Consider the following 16668-nt stretch of genomic DNA (forward strand, 5'->3'; position numbering starts at 1 on the left):
AAGTGAAAATTGTGCCTTTTCAAAATTATTGATTTTTTTTAATTTTTCATTGAAATTTCAAAATAATACATAACAATAGATGTTTTGACTAGACAGAATAATTATTCAAAATACCTGAAAAGAAAAACTGTCAGTTAATAACTTAGAAAGAATTTTATCTAGTCAGAAACTACAGTTATAGATATCTCTTAAGTTAGTTTTGCCTGGTATTATTTGCTTTTACGATGTTTGTAGTTGGATTTGCACAAGTTGAATCCTATACAGGCTACTTCATATCTAAAAACATATTTAATACATCTTGACTAATTATGTCATTTAAGATATATTTAATTACAGTTGTGACTAGTCAGCAAAAAAGCAAAATATCTCAAATTTAGTTCATGACTAGTTATAATTCAATTATATTTGAAATATTCAGAAGGCCAGTAATTTATGGCATATATCTAGAATTGGAGCCACCAAACAACTTAATAGTAAACCTGATTCAATTTGATACAATTCAAAAATACCTGATTGGTCCTGTTGCGTTTTGTTCTTCAGTAATCATATTCACAATTAACCACGCAGCCTTTTGTCAGATAACTGTATTCTCTTTATTGCTAACTCACAGGTCCAACTTTTTCAGAAAAGTGCTGCCAACAACTCATTCTGACCCCCGTCCCGCCCACCACCGCAGAACAACATGCACAAAAATAATACTAAACAGAAAGAGAAAGTAACAGGATACAGAACTTGCAGGTGTGCACTTCAAAGCAAATTAAACGGCACAAACACGACACAAAAAACTCAGACATGTTAATATGAGAATATATTCTAACAGATCCCAAAGGGAAATTAAATGCAAATCATTAATTCAAGATTCTTCAAAAATGTATTGTATATGTTGATGATTGTGGGCAGAAAAGATCTTGTGTAGCAGTCTGTTACAGTGAGTTTGAATCTGAAGTATGTTCAAGTTGCTAGTATTGAAATGCTGCCCTCTGGTGGATATATAGTATCCCCCAAGTTTTAACAGCGATACAACCTGCATTGAATATGAATGCTGCCCTGCTGAAGCACATCTTTTAGTGATGTCCCTAGACAACCTAATGAAGCTACAACTCCTCACTGACTACTGTTATTTATTTAAGAGATAAACAGGTGTCTTCTATGGGTTTTTCCCCCCCTTCTCATAATGCCCTGGTCAAGTGCCCACATCAACAATTACTACAGCAGACAAAGATCACTACATTAAATCCAAGAAACAATTTTTTAAATGATTTCATTTATTCATGGAAAAAGTAAACACCAACCTGACCTGAAAAGGTAAATACCATACAGACTTGAAGCCAAATTAAAAACTTGACATTTCCAATTGTTAGGATGTGTTGATGTATCAAGCCAAATGCAGCAGGCAGGAAATGAAGGTGAGGTTCAAAGGTTAATGAAAAAATAAAAATGCAAAGTCCAAGAAACAAAAAATAAATCCAAAACAGAAACAAAAAGAGAACAGAAGGGAACCAGGGAGGAAGGAACAAGATGAGATGACATGATGAACCAGCGAGTTGTAACTGGAGAATAAGGAGCTTAAATATTGTGAGGTTGATAGTGGGAACAATGGACCAGGGCTAATAAGCTAACTGATTGCAGGTGTGAGTAGTTGGAGCCAGAACCAGGCTGAGGAGGGGGAAAGAGAAAGTGACACAGGAAAGTGGGGAGAGAATACCGGGGAACAGGAAATAATCCCAACACTAAGGAGCAACTTAGATTAAAGAAATATGATAAACTAGAGCATCAGAAAATAACTCAGAAGCAAGAAAACATGACTACAATCAGTAGGGAGAACAGAAATGGAAAACAGGGCAAACTAAAGTAGAAAAGTCAAAGGAACACCAAAAATGACAACAATCTACAACCTAATTCAAATACCCACAGATCCTGACACCAACCTTAATGGGGCAGGATATAAAATAATGCACATAAATAATGTTGTGCAAATATAAGATGTCATTCACTTTTATATCATTTATGTGTACCACTTATAACATATTAGTGAATAAGTATATTTCCAAGTATTTATTCTTCTTATTGGCAATAAATCTAATCACAAGAAAAGAAACGATGCATAGAGTCATTACCGTAACATTAGAAAATAGTGCAGTTCAAATGGCTCAAAAGTGCAAGTAGATTACATTACACTGTCTTCAGTTACCAATAGCAACTAAGAAAATCTACTTCTTAACCAGTTTTCACAAACTTAGAGAACAAAGATGTACATGAGAAAAATGCATATCACAGAGCTTATTGACAAAGAACCGAGAGGTTTTGGGAAAAATCTTACATTCTGACTTTACTTTGGATGCACATTCAGTCTTTGATTCATTCATTTTAAACATCTGGTAATGAAATCTTTATTGTCACATTCTCAGAACTAATTATCCAGGCTTTTGTTTGATCCCCAGTGCACTCTGTGTATTTTAGCATACCTTCCCTAGAACGGTTTCAAGGTGTACTAAATGATGCTGCCAGGTTTCAGACAAATCAAATAAAAAATGTTTATTTTATTTATTGTATATATTTGACTTTTTGCACGGGAGTTGCAATAGAAATTTCGTAGAATCCTGTTCAATGACAATAAATGCTATCTATCTATCTATCTATCTATCTATCTATCTATCTATCTATCTATCTATCTATCTATCTATATCCTACAGGTTTTTATACATGACTCCAATATCAATGCAGTGATATTGACTTCAGTGTTTTTTCAGTGTAATTTAAAATTCTTTTATTGACTTAAAGGATTTTCACAGACAGGCACCATTTAATATTAGAAGGCCACTGCAGCCACATATTCCTGTGATCAGGACCTGCTGATGACTCTTTATGGTAAATTGAAAACAAAGGAAGACAAAGCCTTTAGTTCAGTGGTTCCTAGAATCCAGAATTTTCCTTTGTTTGGACTTAAGATTGATGGACTATGTTGTTTCTTTTAAAAAACAGTTTATTTAATGTGACTTTTTCTTATTTTCTCCTGGTTTTAATGCATTGATAGCTCTTGAGATGTTGTATTAGTTTTAATAGGCACTTAAGACAATTCTAAAATGAGAGCCAACACACTCCTGAAAGATCCCTGACCCCAAATGCAGGACAAAGAGTTTCAGTGAATTTGGTGTTGAAGGTGTAGATGTGGATCAGTGTATCTGAAGAGACTCTGTAGAAGGACAGAGTCCCAGCAGGACAGTCCACATACACAGCTACTCTGCCAGAGACAGAGGAAGAGGAGAAGGAGGGAACAGGGATGAAAGCTTTTTTCACACTATCATGCCAAATAGTGTAACCATCATCAGAGCAGATTAGACTCCAGGACTGATCATTCAACCCAAACCAGGAATCGTCATTGACTCCTTTTCTATTGATTCCCCTGTAACTCACTGATATGTAGACTTTTCCACCCCACTCAACCTCCCAGTAACAGCGACCAGTCAGACCATCAGAACACAGCAGCTGATAGAGATCAAATCTGTCTGGATGATCAGGATACGGCTGCTCCTCTTCTACATGTGTCACCTTCTTGTTTTTGTGAGAAAGTTTGAGGAATCTGTTTACAGTGTTTAGGTCGACTGTTAGTGTACAGGAATCTGAAGGACAGAACAAACACAATGCAGTTACTGATGTATAATTTTCTGAATTCATTCATGCAAAGATGAGACAATCTGCTATGAATCAAAAATGCCCTTACACTTCCTCAGACCTGCTGTCATCCATTTGTCTCCTGCAGGCTCCATGCTGTAAGAAATGAGGCGTTTTGATGGTATTACCACTTTTCTGTTACCAATGTCTAATATTTTACTGGTACTATCAGTTCAGTTATAACAGATTCCTTTTCCTCATTCTGTTGCATTAAGCTGTATATTATTTAATAAGGTTCAAATGATCCTAAACATACAGCAAGAAATTAAGAAGGTATAGATCAATTCAGGTTTATGAATTAGATCTAATTTTAAGTCACAGCCCCGTTTACAGATTTAGATTAAAAAAGAAAAATGTATTAGCTATGCTGTGATGGACTGACAGCCTGTCCAGAGTGTACCTGACCCCTCACCGCCCTGCAAGGACAAGCATGCTAGATAATGGATGGATACTAATTTTGATTGATACAACCAACAATCATGCTTCCACTTTGCAATTATGCATTGCTTTGGGTTTGTTAAAGTTGAAGCTGTTTAAATAGTTTTGCTCAGCTCTGTATGAACTGCTCAACATCCTTTTTCACTGGTATGGACAACTAATTATCTCTCCAACATGGAATGATTTCCCTTTCTGCACTACAAGTCGTCTCTGACATAAACTAGCATTCATTGTCTGAGGCTGGTTGGGGCTTTTGGGTTTATCCTACACTTCAGATTGGTCTAGAAAGATGAACCAATCCATCATTAATCCTTCTTGCCTTCTCTCTCCAGACCTCTTTATTTGTCAAACATCCTGAACAACACTTTCTGGTTTGCTGTTATATTTCACTGTGTCAGTTCTGAATCTAGCATTAAGCAATAGCGTAGCACTATGTGGCTGCAGAAAATATTTCCTTACCTCAGAGAGTCCAGTTTGAAGCTTGGATTCTTCTGTATAGCTTCTAGACTCTTCATTCCTGCCTCTCCTGGATTATTGTAGCTGAGGTCCAGCTCCTTCAGGTGAGAGGAGTTCACAGTCAGAGCTGAAGCCAGAGCAGCACAGCCTTCCTCTGTGATCAGGCAGCCTGAAAGCCTGCAGACACAAACACATAATGTTGAAAAAAATCATCTATATTCTCAAAGTGACACATTGGTTAGAACTGTTAGAATAATTAGTTGGCCTGCTATGAAGATTAGAGAAACATGTCTGTTGAGCAGCAGTCTACATGCTGGCCTGTTGGCCTGACAAATAGTAAATATTATATTTTCCATCTCCCAGTGTTGCTACCTAAAAATTAGAATGACAGAGTGGGGTTGTATTGGTCAAAAAAGTTCTGCTAATTCAAAGCTACATCTTGGTATATTTCCCATTAATCTCACCAGATTCTCTCCAATTGAATGGATCTTCTTGGGATTCATTCTGGGGAGCAGGCGGATGAAGACAGACCTGGAAAAGGTTTCAACAGTCCTCAACTGGCCAACTTCATCTTCTTGTAAACAGTTGCAATGCTTCCTATGTTTTGCCAACTGTCGCTTCATTATGATACAATCAAACTGCTGTTACCCTCAACAGTCTCAAATCCACCAAAAAAATCTTCATTTGATCCCCAGAAGCAGAAAACTCTTCTGACTTGAACAACAACAACAACAAAAAACCCCCAAAGCTCCCATCCTCACCCAACCTGATCCAACCAGACCAATCATGGAAGTAGACACCTCCGACTCAGGAGCACAGATCTCCTTTTGGCAAATCTCCCCTGTTAACAACACATTATAACACACACTCTAGACCACTTTCTATAACACACTAGAATGTAGTCTAGAGTTTATGAATCTAGACTATTTTCCATCTCTTGACTTGATCTAACAACTTGCAAAGTCCAAACCAATGTATTCGTTTATTTGACCAGAGTACCGTATTTTGTTTCCGTGTGTCATTCCCCATTATTGGTTCCAGTTGTCCCTCATGTCCTGATGTCTCTCACATGTATTGAAGTTCACCTGTCATCTGATTATCCCTGGATCCTCTGTGTTCCTTAGTAGTGATTGTTGCATGGTGGCATTTGTTGTGCTTGGCAATGTTCCTGAGCATCTTTGCATTTTGACCTCATTAAAACATTTTTCTCACTTCGCTCTGGGTCTGACTGCTCTCGTCCTCATCTCAACCCTCAGTACAAATACTCAGTTTTACATTGCAGAGGGTCCTGGTGGTTCTAAACTTCTTACATTACAAATAAACATAAGCACTAGGAACTTCAGTGCTTTTCAGTACATCAGTGTCACCAAAAGTGCTTTATTTTTTATAACGTTCAACAAATTTGTGATTTTAGACACTTTAATCTCAAAGGGTTTAGAGACAATTCCTTTGATGTCATTTTTTAGTTTCTGCTCTGATTAGTCACCTGCAAGACATTTTATAGACAAATTTGTTCCATTACTGGGCGTGCCGTGGTGGCGTAGGGGATAGCATAGACACCTGAAAATCAGCGGGGCCAGATAATCTGGATCCTTTTTTCCTAAAGTTGGCTGCAGAGTTTATAGCAGAGCCATTGTCTCATATTTTTAATCTAAGTCTAATCTCTAACAAAATCCCTAGTGTATGGAAATCAGCATTTGTTCTCTATGCTCCAACAACATTATTCTTCTGCATGTCCCACGCTTTCAAACTGAAAAAGGGAAGCAGGCATTCAGTGTGTCGGCCCCCACAGCGTGGAATCAGTTGCAGTCTGAACTTAAGATGTCGGAAATGATTTCACTGGACTTATTTTGAGCAGTTCTTAAAGATAGGCAACAAGATTCTATGAAACAGTGTGATTGTTTTTAAATAGTTTTTATCGTTTTATACTTGTGCATATGTATTAATTGTTTTTATCTTGTAACCAGGTTGCTATGTATTGCAAATTTTTTGCCCAGGTCCCCTTTGAAAATGAGATCTAGATCTCAACGGGGATTACCTGGTTAAATAAAGGAATATACTGTATATATAGCGCGACCCATGTTTGGAGGCCTTGAGTCCTCGACGCGGCCGTCGTGGGTTCGACTCCCGGACCCGGCGATGTTTGCCGCATGTCTTCCCCCCTCTCCTTCCCCTTCTCCAGTCAGCCTACTTTCATATAAGGGACACTAGAGCCCACAAAAGACCCCTTGGAGGGAAGGGAAGAAAACAACAACAACAAAAAAAAATTCATGTTCAGTCAACTTAATTTACTGCCGGTAAATTAAGTTGACTGACTTAATTTACCTATAGCAAGTTAAGCTTAATTGATCAGTTAAATGTTAGACACATGTAACTAATCAGTGAAAACAGGGTGCACCTCAGCTGAGTCTTCAATGCCATAATAAAGACTGCAAATACTTAAGTAACTTTTCAAAATTACATTTTACATTTTTAGGAAATGTACAAAGATGTCCAAAAAATTTTCCTTTGTCCCACTAACAAAGTACTTTGTGTAGATTAAAAAAGAGAAATACCCTCAAATCAGTAACACAACAAAATCTGTACAAAATATAAACAATTTGCAAACTGATGTTGCTGGGGGGAGCATGTCAGCCAGAATGAGAACCATGTTTCGGGGGGAAAATATATATTTTGAAACTGGTTGTTGATCATTGCTGGGACTAATATTGATATTTGATAATATAACTAACATTCGTCGATTCTGATATTGTTGACAATGTATTGTACATCCCTACAACAACAAGTGAAGATTTTCACCTTGAGCCCATTTTGCATTTATACTGGAGTTACCTTGATTAATCTGAAACAAGTAACATATTTTTACAGTAGCATGGTGTTATACAGATCAAATTACAACTTTCATCTTATTTTCCTTAGACAAGTAAGGAAAATTCTATGTTCATTGTTATGCTCAAAATTATTATATTTTTTATGTTTTTTCCCTACATAGTAATGGTTTGCTTGACTGACTCGCCCACTTCATATCAGCAGTGAGGCTGTTTTTGCTGCAACTGCTCTCTACTGCCAAGTCAGAGAAAACTCAATATTTGGTAGAGTTTTCTTTTAAAAATGTACACAAAAAAATATGCTTTAGACATGTTTCTAAAAACTGTAAAACAAAAAATTTTACATTCTATATTTTAAATAGAATGTAACACATAGAATTTAAATGCATCTTACCTGAGAATCTTGAGTTCACAGTTGGGACTCATCAGTCCCTCACAGAGCAGCTTCACTCCTGAATCTGTCAGGTCATTGTTACTCAGGTCCAGATCTTTCAGACTAGAGGTCGTTGAGCTGATAAATGAGGACAGAGCTTCACAACTTTTCTCTGAGAGGTTACACCCACTCAGTCTGAAAAGACAAAGATAATACAAAGTAATTGTATTATTGTTATTAGGCACTTTTATATAACTGATTACATCTGTACTTACATAGCTTTGCTGGAGGCGTTGACTATTGGCAGCAGTCTCTGAAGAGCTTCCTCTGAAGCACAGTATTTCTTCAGGTCAAATATCTCCAGACCTTTCTCTGATGAAAGTAGGATGTAGTGCAGACCTGACCACTGAGCAGGAGACAGTTGGTGTATTGAAAGACTTCCTGTACGTAGAGATTGTTGGATTTCCTCCATCAGAGACTGATCATTTAGTTCATTCAGGCAGTGGAGCAGATTGATGCTTTTCTCAACACCATGATGATTCAACTTCTCCTTGATGTACTGGGCTGTGTCTTTATTAATTGCTAAACTTTCTTCTGTCTGTGCCACAAAGCCTCTTAAGCGACACTTATTGGTCTCCAGTGAAAGACCAAGTAGAAAGCGGAGGAACAAGTCCAGGTGTCCATCTGGACTCTCTAGGGCCATGTCCACAGCACTCTTGTACATTTCTGTCTCTGAGGATTCATGGCTTCTTGTTTCAAAGTCCTTTGATTTCATTTCTTCCTTTGCCAGCAGATTGATTCCTGATTTAATGAAGGTCAGGTGAACATGAAGAGCAGCCAGAAACTCCTGAACACTCAGGTGGACAAAGCAGAACAACTTGTCCTGGTACAGCCCTCTCTCTTCTCTGAAGATCTGTGTGAACACTCCTGAACACACTGAAGCTGCTCTGATATCGATGCCACACTCTGCCAGGTCTGATTCATAGAATATCAGGTTTCTTTTCTGCAGCTGATCAAAAGCCAGTTTTCCCAGAGACTCGATCATCTTCTGGTTCTCAGGACTCCAGTCTGAATCTGTCTCAGCTCCTCCATCATACTTGATGGCCTTCAGTTTGTTCTGCACCACCAGGAAGTGAATGTACATCTCAGTCAGGGTCTTTGGCAGCTCTTCTCCATCTTTCTTGTTCAACATGTCTTCCACAACTGTAGCAGTGATCCAGCAGAAGATTGGGATGTGGCACATGATGTGGAGGGTTCTTGATTTCTTTACATGGGAGATTACCAAGCTGGCCTGCTTCTTAGATTCAAATCTTTTGGTGAAGTACATGTCTTTCTGTGAGTCAGTGAATCCTCTGATCTCTGTCCTCATGCCAATGAACTCAGGAGGAATCTTATTAGCTGCTGCAGGCCGTGTGGTTATCCAGAGGTGAGCTTTGGGAAGCAGGTTCCCTCTGATGAGGTTTGTCAGAAGAACATCCACTGAGGTGGACTTTCTTACATCTATCAGGATCTCATTGTTGTGGAAGTCCAGTGGAAGTCGACTCTCATCCAAACCATCAAAGATGAACACAACCTTTAACTCTTCAAACCTGAAGATTCCTTTGGTTTCACTAAAAAAATGATGAACAAGCTCCACCAAGCTGAATTGTTCTTTTAACAGATTCAACTCTCTGAACGTGAATGGAAAGATGAACTGGATGTCTTGGTTGACTCTGTTTTCTGCCCAGTCCAGAGTGAACTTCTGTGACAGGACCGTTTTCCCAATGCCAGCCACTCCCTTTGTCATTACGGTTTTGATTGGTTCATCTCTTCCAGATACAAGTTTAAATATGTCTTCCTGTCTAATTGCTGTTTCTGTATGGTCTGGTTTCCAGGTCACTGCTTCAATCTGCCTGACCTCATGTTCATTATTGACATTTCCAGAGTCTCCCTTTGTGATGTAGAGCTCTGTGTAGATTTCATTCAGAACTGTTGGATTTCCTGACTTAGCAATCCCTTCAAACACATGCTGGAACTTCGTCTTCATGTTAGCCTTTAGTGTTTGTTGGCATGTGATGAGTGATTCTTAAAGAATACAAAGAAAACAATTAAAATCTTTTTTTTTCACTCATTTCACATCTCATTTTGAAAACATACCTGTATATGTAGAAATTACCATAAATATTTTCTGTTTATTTGTTAAATTTTACAAGTCCTGAAATTTCTGAACTAACCAGTTAAGTCTTCCTGCCAGAGTTAGACTGCCTGACCAAAAAGAAAAAGCCACCACTTGAATTTAACTGAGAAAATGGGTAAGAGCTTACCACTGGATAGTTACTGTATAGACAACTGTCCTAAGCTGGCAACAATTTATTTAACCCCAAATGATGCAATGATTAGCTTCTTAATACATTATTAAAAACTGGAAGGAAAAAACCAGTGTTCAGTTAAATCAAACTAAAGGAAAACAACAGTAGAACTCAGGTCTGTTTTTAATAGTGTAAGTAAAAACATTGCCACAATGTGAAGGGAACGCAAAGGTTTGGTACTGACCTGTAAAGTAGCCATACAAAAACCTTTAATCAATGAGACTAACTGGAGAAAACAGCTTTAAATTGTAAGGCAGCATAAAGATAGGACTCTAGTGTGACATAAGGAGGCCATGATGAATCCAAATTACCCTCTTCCAGTATGATGGGTACATCTGGGTAGGAAGGGAAGCAGATGAAGTGATACAGCCATTATTCCTAGTATCATAGCACTGCTTTTACAAGCAGTGCTATAATCTGCAAATGGTCAGATCAAAGGTCAGCAACATCATGATATCCCCTGAAGATACTGAATGACCAGGTTATTCCATCAATGGATTTTTTTCTGATGGTATTCCAAGATACCAGAGCTCAGATTGTGACCAGGTGGTTCAGGGAAGATGAGACTTCAATTTTACCACGTATTTCAGACCTGTACTCCATAGACAATCTTTGTGATATTTTGGAGAAGGTTTTGCTCAGTGGTTGGACGCTCTCATTATCAATACAAGATCTTTGTTAAAAAGTAATGCGGCAATGGATGGAAATTAAACTTGTAATGTTGCAGAAGCTTATCGAGGGGTTCCTACAAGGGAGATAAGATCTTTTTCATTGTGTAATGTTTGTTTGACTTGTTTGCTAAAACTCAACAAAGCTGAAGAGGCATATGGGATAATGAGGCATCACACAACATCAATGCCATATGCCTCAATGAACTAGAAGGTCACACAGCAGCCAACCGGCATGTATAACAATGGCATACATAAAGGACAGAGACTCCAATTTGCATAAGTCTTAAGAATTGGATGTTAATTGGCCTAGATATGATTTATATCTACATGCTAAAGATCCCTCCATGAGAACCAAACTAAGTCTAAGGTGGGCAGGAACGCCGCCAGGAATCTTGGGCCCCATGACAAAAAATTTGATTGGCCCTACCTGCACAGCTGCTGTTACAATTTCTTGAGTCTATCTGACCCATCAAGTGTCACCATTTTAAAGGTTTGCAATTGCCTTGCTTTCTTTGGTTCAATACTGATATTAGCACAATATTTACTGCTCATAAATTTTACATGAAACAGTCTGCATACAGTTTGCAAGTAGGTTGCTTACATTTTTTCTACTAGCTTTAGATTACTGAAATGTCTCCCCATGAGCAACAGTCATAGACAACATGCAAAATGTACATGAAGCAATCCAGACTTCTCAAAAAATGTTATGTTGTTGCATTTTATTCAAGCTGCAATATATAACTTTAATAAAAAATATGTTTTCTCCATATTTGTTGACTCTGTCACCATGTCTTATCAGTTTGTCATGAGACAGTTAACCTGTGAAAAGATCAATCTCCTCCACTGCCCCCCTGAACTGCTATTACTGATTAAAGTAATGCAACATTCTGGCCAAAAACAACCAATCAGAACCTGGAGGAGGGTCTTAGTGCTGTCAATCAACCTCATTCACTCACTACTAAATGTGCTAATGGTGGAGAAACAACTTATTGTCATTGCTAAATACAGCAGAGCACAGAGCAAGGGGAGGGAGGGAGCAGCCACATGAGATTGTAATTGACAGCACTAAAACTCTCCTGCCTCTGATTGGTTGTTTCTAGATAGTACTGGGAGAAAGCAGATGAAATCAATTTTTCACAGATTATTTCTATACCATACTGTCACAACATAATGACACTTTTAACAAATATGTTAAAAAAATATTTTTTATAACAGTTACATACTGCAGCATTTGATGTTTACTGCTAAAAACTATTTTACAAAAACACAATATGATTAATTTTGTAAGACAGGGCCCCAACTTTAAATAAATTGCAGAGGGCCCCCTGTCGGTCAGGGGCCCTTGGAATTGTCATAACTTCCCCCCCCTATATGACGCCCCTGAAGGTGGGGAATAAATTTAAATACAAATTGACTTATCAATCTTCTAGCATTAGAGAAATCTTACTGAGTCGAAGACAGTTAGCCAGCTCCTCATGGTTCATCCTTCTTAGGAAGCGCTGTACCATCTTCTCAAAATCTTCTCTGTTCCTCTTCATTTGCTCTTTATCTTCATCCTCTAAAACATCATCATCCTCATTCCCCTCTAGACCTTCTGGGTAATTTGGACCCAGAACCATTTCGATATTTTTCAGCTCATTCTCCACGAAAGTGAAAATGTTCTTTTTAAGCTCCTACAATAGAAAAAAGACAACTTAGACTGAGATCATTATAAAGGGGGATATAATATATTTCCCAGGAAATGTATGTCATCAGTCACAAGTTTAATTCTGTTTGAATTGTAGAGTAAAAGGAAGACAACCAGCAGGAAAACAAATAACTTTCTGCTCAAAGGGGGTGAAGCTAATGTGACGTCACCAATTTATCATGTGATTGAGATCAGTGATCTGTTATGACACATAAAGTCTTATGCAATTGTGGTGTATTTGTAAGTTATTCCACACTAATGTTTTACGGCAAATGATCAGATTTTGAGTCTCAGTCACGCACACATGCTTTGATGCAACAAAAAGCTTTTGATAACTTTTGATCTTCAGTTCTTAAAGGCTGTTCTGAGTGATTCTGAAGTCTTTATGTGAAATGCTGTAGGAGGAGTTTGATGAGATAATATAATACTTTATTGATCCCATAGGGGAAGGGCATTTTGTTTGTCCCAGCATAGCACACAATAAAAATTTAAATAAATAAAGTAATAAGAATAAACACACAACAATAATAAATAACAATGAGCAGTGATAGTCTTAAAGACACACACATATCACTCAGTATATTACTAAATATAGATTCAACATCTAAAACACACAGCTCTAGAGACTATGTATGTATTATAAAGTTTGATTGTCTCAAGCAGAAAGGACTTACTGTAGCGTTCTTTAGCACATCTGGGTTGCAGTAACACTGAATAACATCTGGTGGAGGTGACCAATCATGAACATTAAATCGGCTACATGTTTAAGATTACTAAGAGAAGTTTGGAAATGCATCTTTACATTTACAGATCTATAGATCTGTCTATGGAAATATATCTACCAAGATAAGATAAATAATAAGAATACATAAAATTAGGCTCAATAATACTCTTCTGGTAGGGACAAGGGTGAACAGAAAATGGATGGTTGGATGGAATACTCTTCTGGAAAATTTTATAATTCTCTCCTCTGACTCTGGTTCTGGCTTTGTTGTTGCCTCTATTCCCCATTAGCGTCAGTCGCTGCCTCTGCTGTGTTATGGTGGTACTGCAGTGGATTTCAACCTGATTTAGTCATTTCTTCTGGATCCCATTTAGTATTAATTTGGGTCGCTTTCATTGTAAGCCTGCTATTCGCAGTGTGTGCACTGCATATCGGCGTATTAGTTGACTTATGGTGGTGGTGAAATCTTGCTGAATGAATCTCACCTCAGGATAAAATAATTGTTCCCGTCTCCATGTCCAGACCAATTGCAGGCTGAACAGCCACTCATAAACATGCTTTAACAACACCCGAGCGAAAATAAAAACTCCTTGAGCTTAGCAATCAGACCGCAGCTGTTGGGCTCCGTTCTCCTAGAGTAACGTAACGCAAACTTTGCGTTTTTTTCAAGGAGGGCTTTTTGGTTGATTTAATACTTTAAAACATTTGCTAACTAATTAGAGACCAAATACAGCAACCAGATGTAAAGTTTGACCTCAGAAAATATTGTTCTACCATTTAGACCATAGTTGAGGTGATTCAGACTGCATTGATAGGTGCTACTGGATAAACAACAGCACCTAGTAATGCAGTCACAAACTTACAATTCACTACTTTACTATTTGGAGCAAAGAGGTGACTGTGAATAGTCAGAAAACAGACAGAAAGCATCATATATACATGTACAGACCATAAATATGGAGTGCAGCTCTGCTGGATGCTGTTGGGCAGACTGACCACTAGGGAGTTCTGAGATCTTCACTCTGGGGGAATCAAATCGATTTTTCTCACATTACAGCTCTCCATGCAAAAGATTTAAAAAATCAACGAATGTTATGTGTAGATCTGCACAAGAAATAAAACTAGAACATTTCTGAAGAAATTTACATGGGGCCTGCCAAAGTGTGCCTGTTGCTATCAAGAGAAACTCTGGAGCAGCAGTGGCCAGTTCCTCATTTCCATTAAAAGAGTCCTCTATATGGTAGGTAGTAAAATGAGATAAAGCTAAGACTCAACAATGCTGAAGAACCATATGGAAAAAGGAGAAAATACAGCTTCAATGCCATTTGCCTCAATGAACTAAAGTCTCACACAGCAATCAACCCATATGCATAATAAGGGCATACAGTCAAGACAAAGACTCACATTTGCATAAGTCTTATGTGTGTTTTTATCTCCATTTATTTCCACTACCTGTTGCAAGGTAGAAAGCAGCTTCTCTGACATAGCAGAGAAATTATATCCCTGCATTATTACACTGCTAACACCATATTCTACCTGGAATATGGTAGAATATTCAACATCTCTGAACACACTGTGATGCGTTCAGAGTGATGCACACTTAGTTATATATATGTTCTGGTAGATATGGATGCATCAAACTTGACTTTACATGCCACATACTGTGTGCATGGAGAAAAACTAAGTGTGCATCACCCTGAACGCATCAGAGTGTGTTCAGAGGTGTTGAATATTATATATATATAATGCACCGCCTACAAGATATAAATGTTCTTTTTTATCAAATTTGTTTTGACAAAATTAAATTTTATAAAGACTGAGTTTTTCTGAAAAAGTCACAGTAAATGCTACTTCACATGTGCAAATAGAAATGTGTGGCATTTTTTGCTGCTTTTGCTTTTTTTGTCCAACTTCAAAACTCATCAAATGTTTCAATACCAGACAAACACGAATCATGATTTTGTTTATTAGAGTAAAAACTGCCAGTCAAACCAACTTTAACCTACAGTATGTATGAATATAATCCACAAATAAATAAATTATGAATTAACTGTGATTAACAAAATTTTCTGGTTCTGTTTTACTAATCTCACTGACTGACCTGTTGAATTATTAAATCACTAGAGCAGAACAAGATCCAGTCTGACAAAAATACTATAAAAATAATTTTTTTTTCCAAGAGCAAACATTTTGTCACAGCGCTGTATATGTTGAGATTTTTAGACAGATTAATTAGATATAGCTCACCTCTCTGAACTCTGGTTTGATTTAAAATCCAAAAGATCCATCATGGACATGGTTTCACCGAGCTCTGGATCCAGCTCATCTTCAGATTGTTTGCTGTAAATAAAGTTGTTTAAGTTACATGGACGCCTTGAGCGAACAGAGTGAAAACACAAAACAGTAAAAGGTCACCTCACCTCTTGGCTTTGCTGTGATTCTCGGTTTCACAGAGAGTTTCTCCTTCTTTCTGCTCCTCACTCTGATCCATGATGCCGCGCTCCAATTCACATCAATCTGCACGCAATGTTTATATTAAAGGCAAAACAAATTACTCACCTGCACTTAAGCTCTGCTGATATTATTTGCAATACCAGCAAACAAAGAAGCAGAAAGAGAAAAGAAAGGAACTAATCTGATTTTTTGTACCAAATATTTAAAAGAAACGTCATGCCCTTTCTTGATTTTGAAACATGAAAGAAAGTTTCATCAAACTATCAATAATTATGAAAAATAACTTATTATTAAGAACATTTGCAAGTTGTTTGAGTGAAAATAAGAAGTCCAGACATCACTTGATTATCAGGAATTACTGGTCAAACAACATTCACTGTGCCAAGTACTGTTCTGAGAATGCAAGTCTAATGTGGGGTTAAAACAGGTGGAGTCACTTCCACAGTGCTGTATACAAACACAAAATAAGTCAAACAACTTCTCTCCAAAGCATATGAATTCACTAACACAGCTTACTGTTTAAATATGAAGCCAAAAATAGATAAATACAATATGAAAAATAATGTTAAAACTCTGCTAAATCCAATTTTGGCAACTTATGTCAACGGGAGCAAAACTGTTTTTTTACTGCTTAGTTTTAAATTTGGGAATCATTTATCTGGGAGAAACCTGAAGGTGAGTCTAGTTTCTGTTTACAATGATTTTTGGGAGGCAGACCTTTATGAAAGGTGGGTCAAATCCCCTGTTCTATGGTTTTCATACATTATTAAGCCTCGAAATACTCAATTCTGTGAGGATTTGAGTTTTTCAGTGTGTTTATTTTAGGTTCCTGTATCTTTTTGAGTCTCCGTGTTGTCCTGTCTTCCCCTTGATTGTTCCCAGGTGTGTCTTGTTCCCTGATTACCCTGATTATTTAATCCCACCTGTGTTCCTTGTTCCTCGTCGGGTCTTTGTCTAAACTGTCTAGTTATTGAGTCAAGTCTGTCATTTTGTCTGCTGTCAGTTATTCTTTTGTTC

The 16668-nt window shown here is 37.5% G+C and overlaps 1 protein-coding gene across 1 annotated transcript in view; it reads right to left on the bottom strand.

Moving 5' to 3' along the window:
- Window positions 1-16668, bottom strand: part of LOC114157885 (uncharacterized) — a 32302-nt gene that overhangs the window by 14984 nt on the left and 650 nt on the right. Inside the window, exons 2-10 of the mRNA XM_028039054.1 lie at window positions 15618-15714; window positions 15445-15537; window positions 14147-14219; window positions 12234-12459; window positions 8043-9831; window positions 7789-7962; window positions 4570-4743; window positions 3722-3768; window positions 3082-3620 (exon numbers count right to left, since the gene is read on the bottom strand). Coding sequence (XP_027894855.1) covers window positions 3082-3620; window positions 3722-3768; window positions 4570-4743; window positions 7789-7962; window positions 8043-9831; window positions 12234-12459; window positions 14147-14219; window positions 15445-15537; window positions 15618-15688 — 3186 coding nt within the window. The 5' untranslated portion in view covers window positions 15689-15714. The remainder of the gene's footprint in view (window positions 1-3081; window positions 3621-3721; window positions 3769-4569; window positions 4744-7788; window positions 7963-8042; window positions 9832-12233; window positions 12460-14146; window positions 14220-15444; window positions 15538-15617; window positions 15715-16668) is intronic.

The sequence above is a fragment of the Xiphophorus couchianus genome, chromosome 14 (genome assembly GCF_001444195.1).
Source record: "Xiphophorus couchianus chromosome 14, X_couchianus-1.0, whole genome shotgun sequence".
In the NCBI taxonomy this organism is placed as follows: Eukaryota; Metazoa; Chordata; class Actinopteri; order Cyprinodontiformes; family Poeciliidae; genus Xiphophorus; species Xiphophorus couchianus.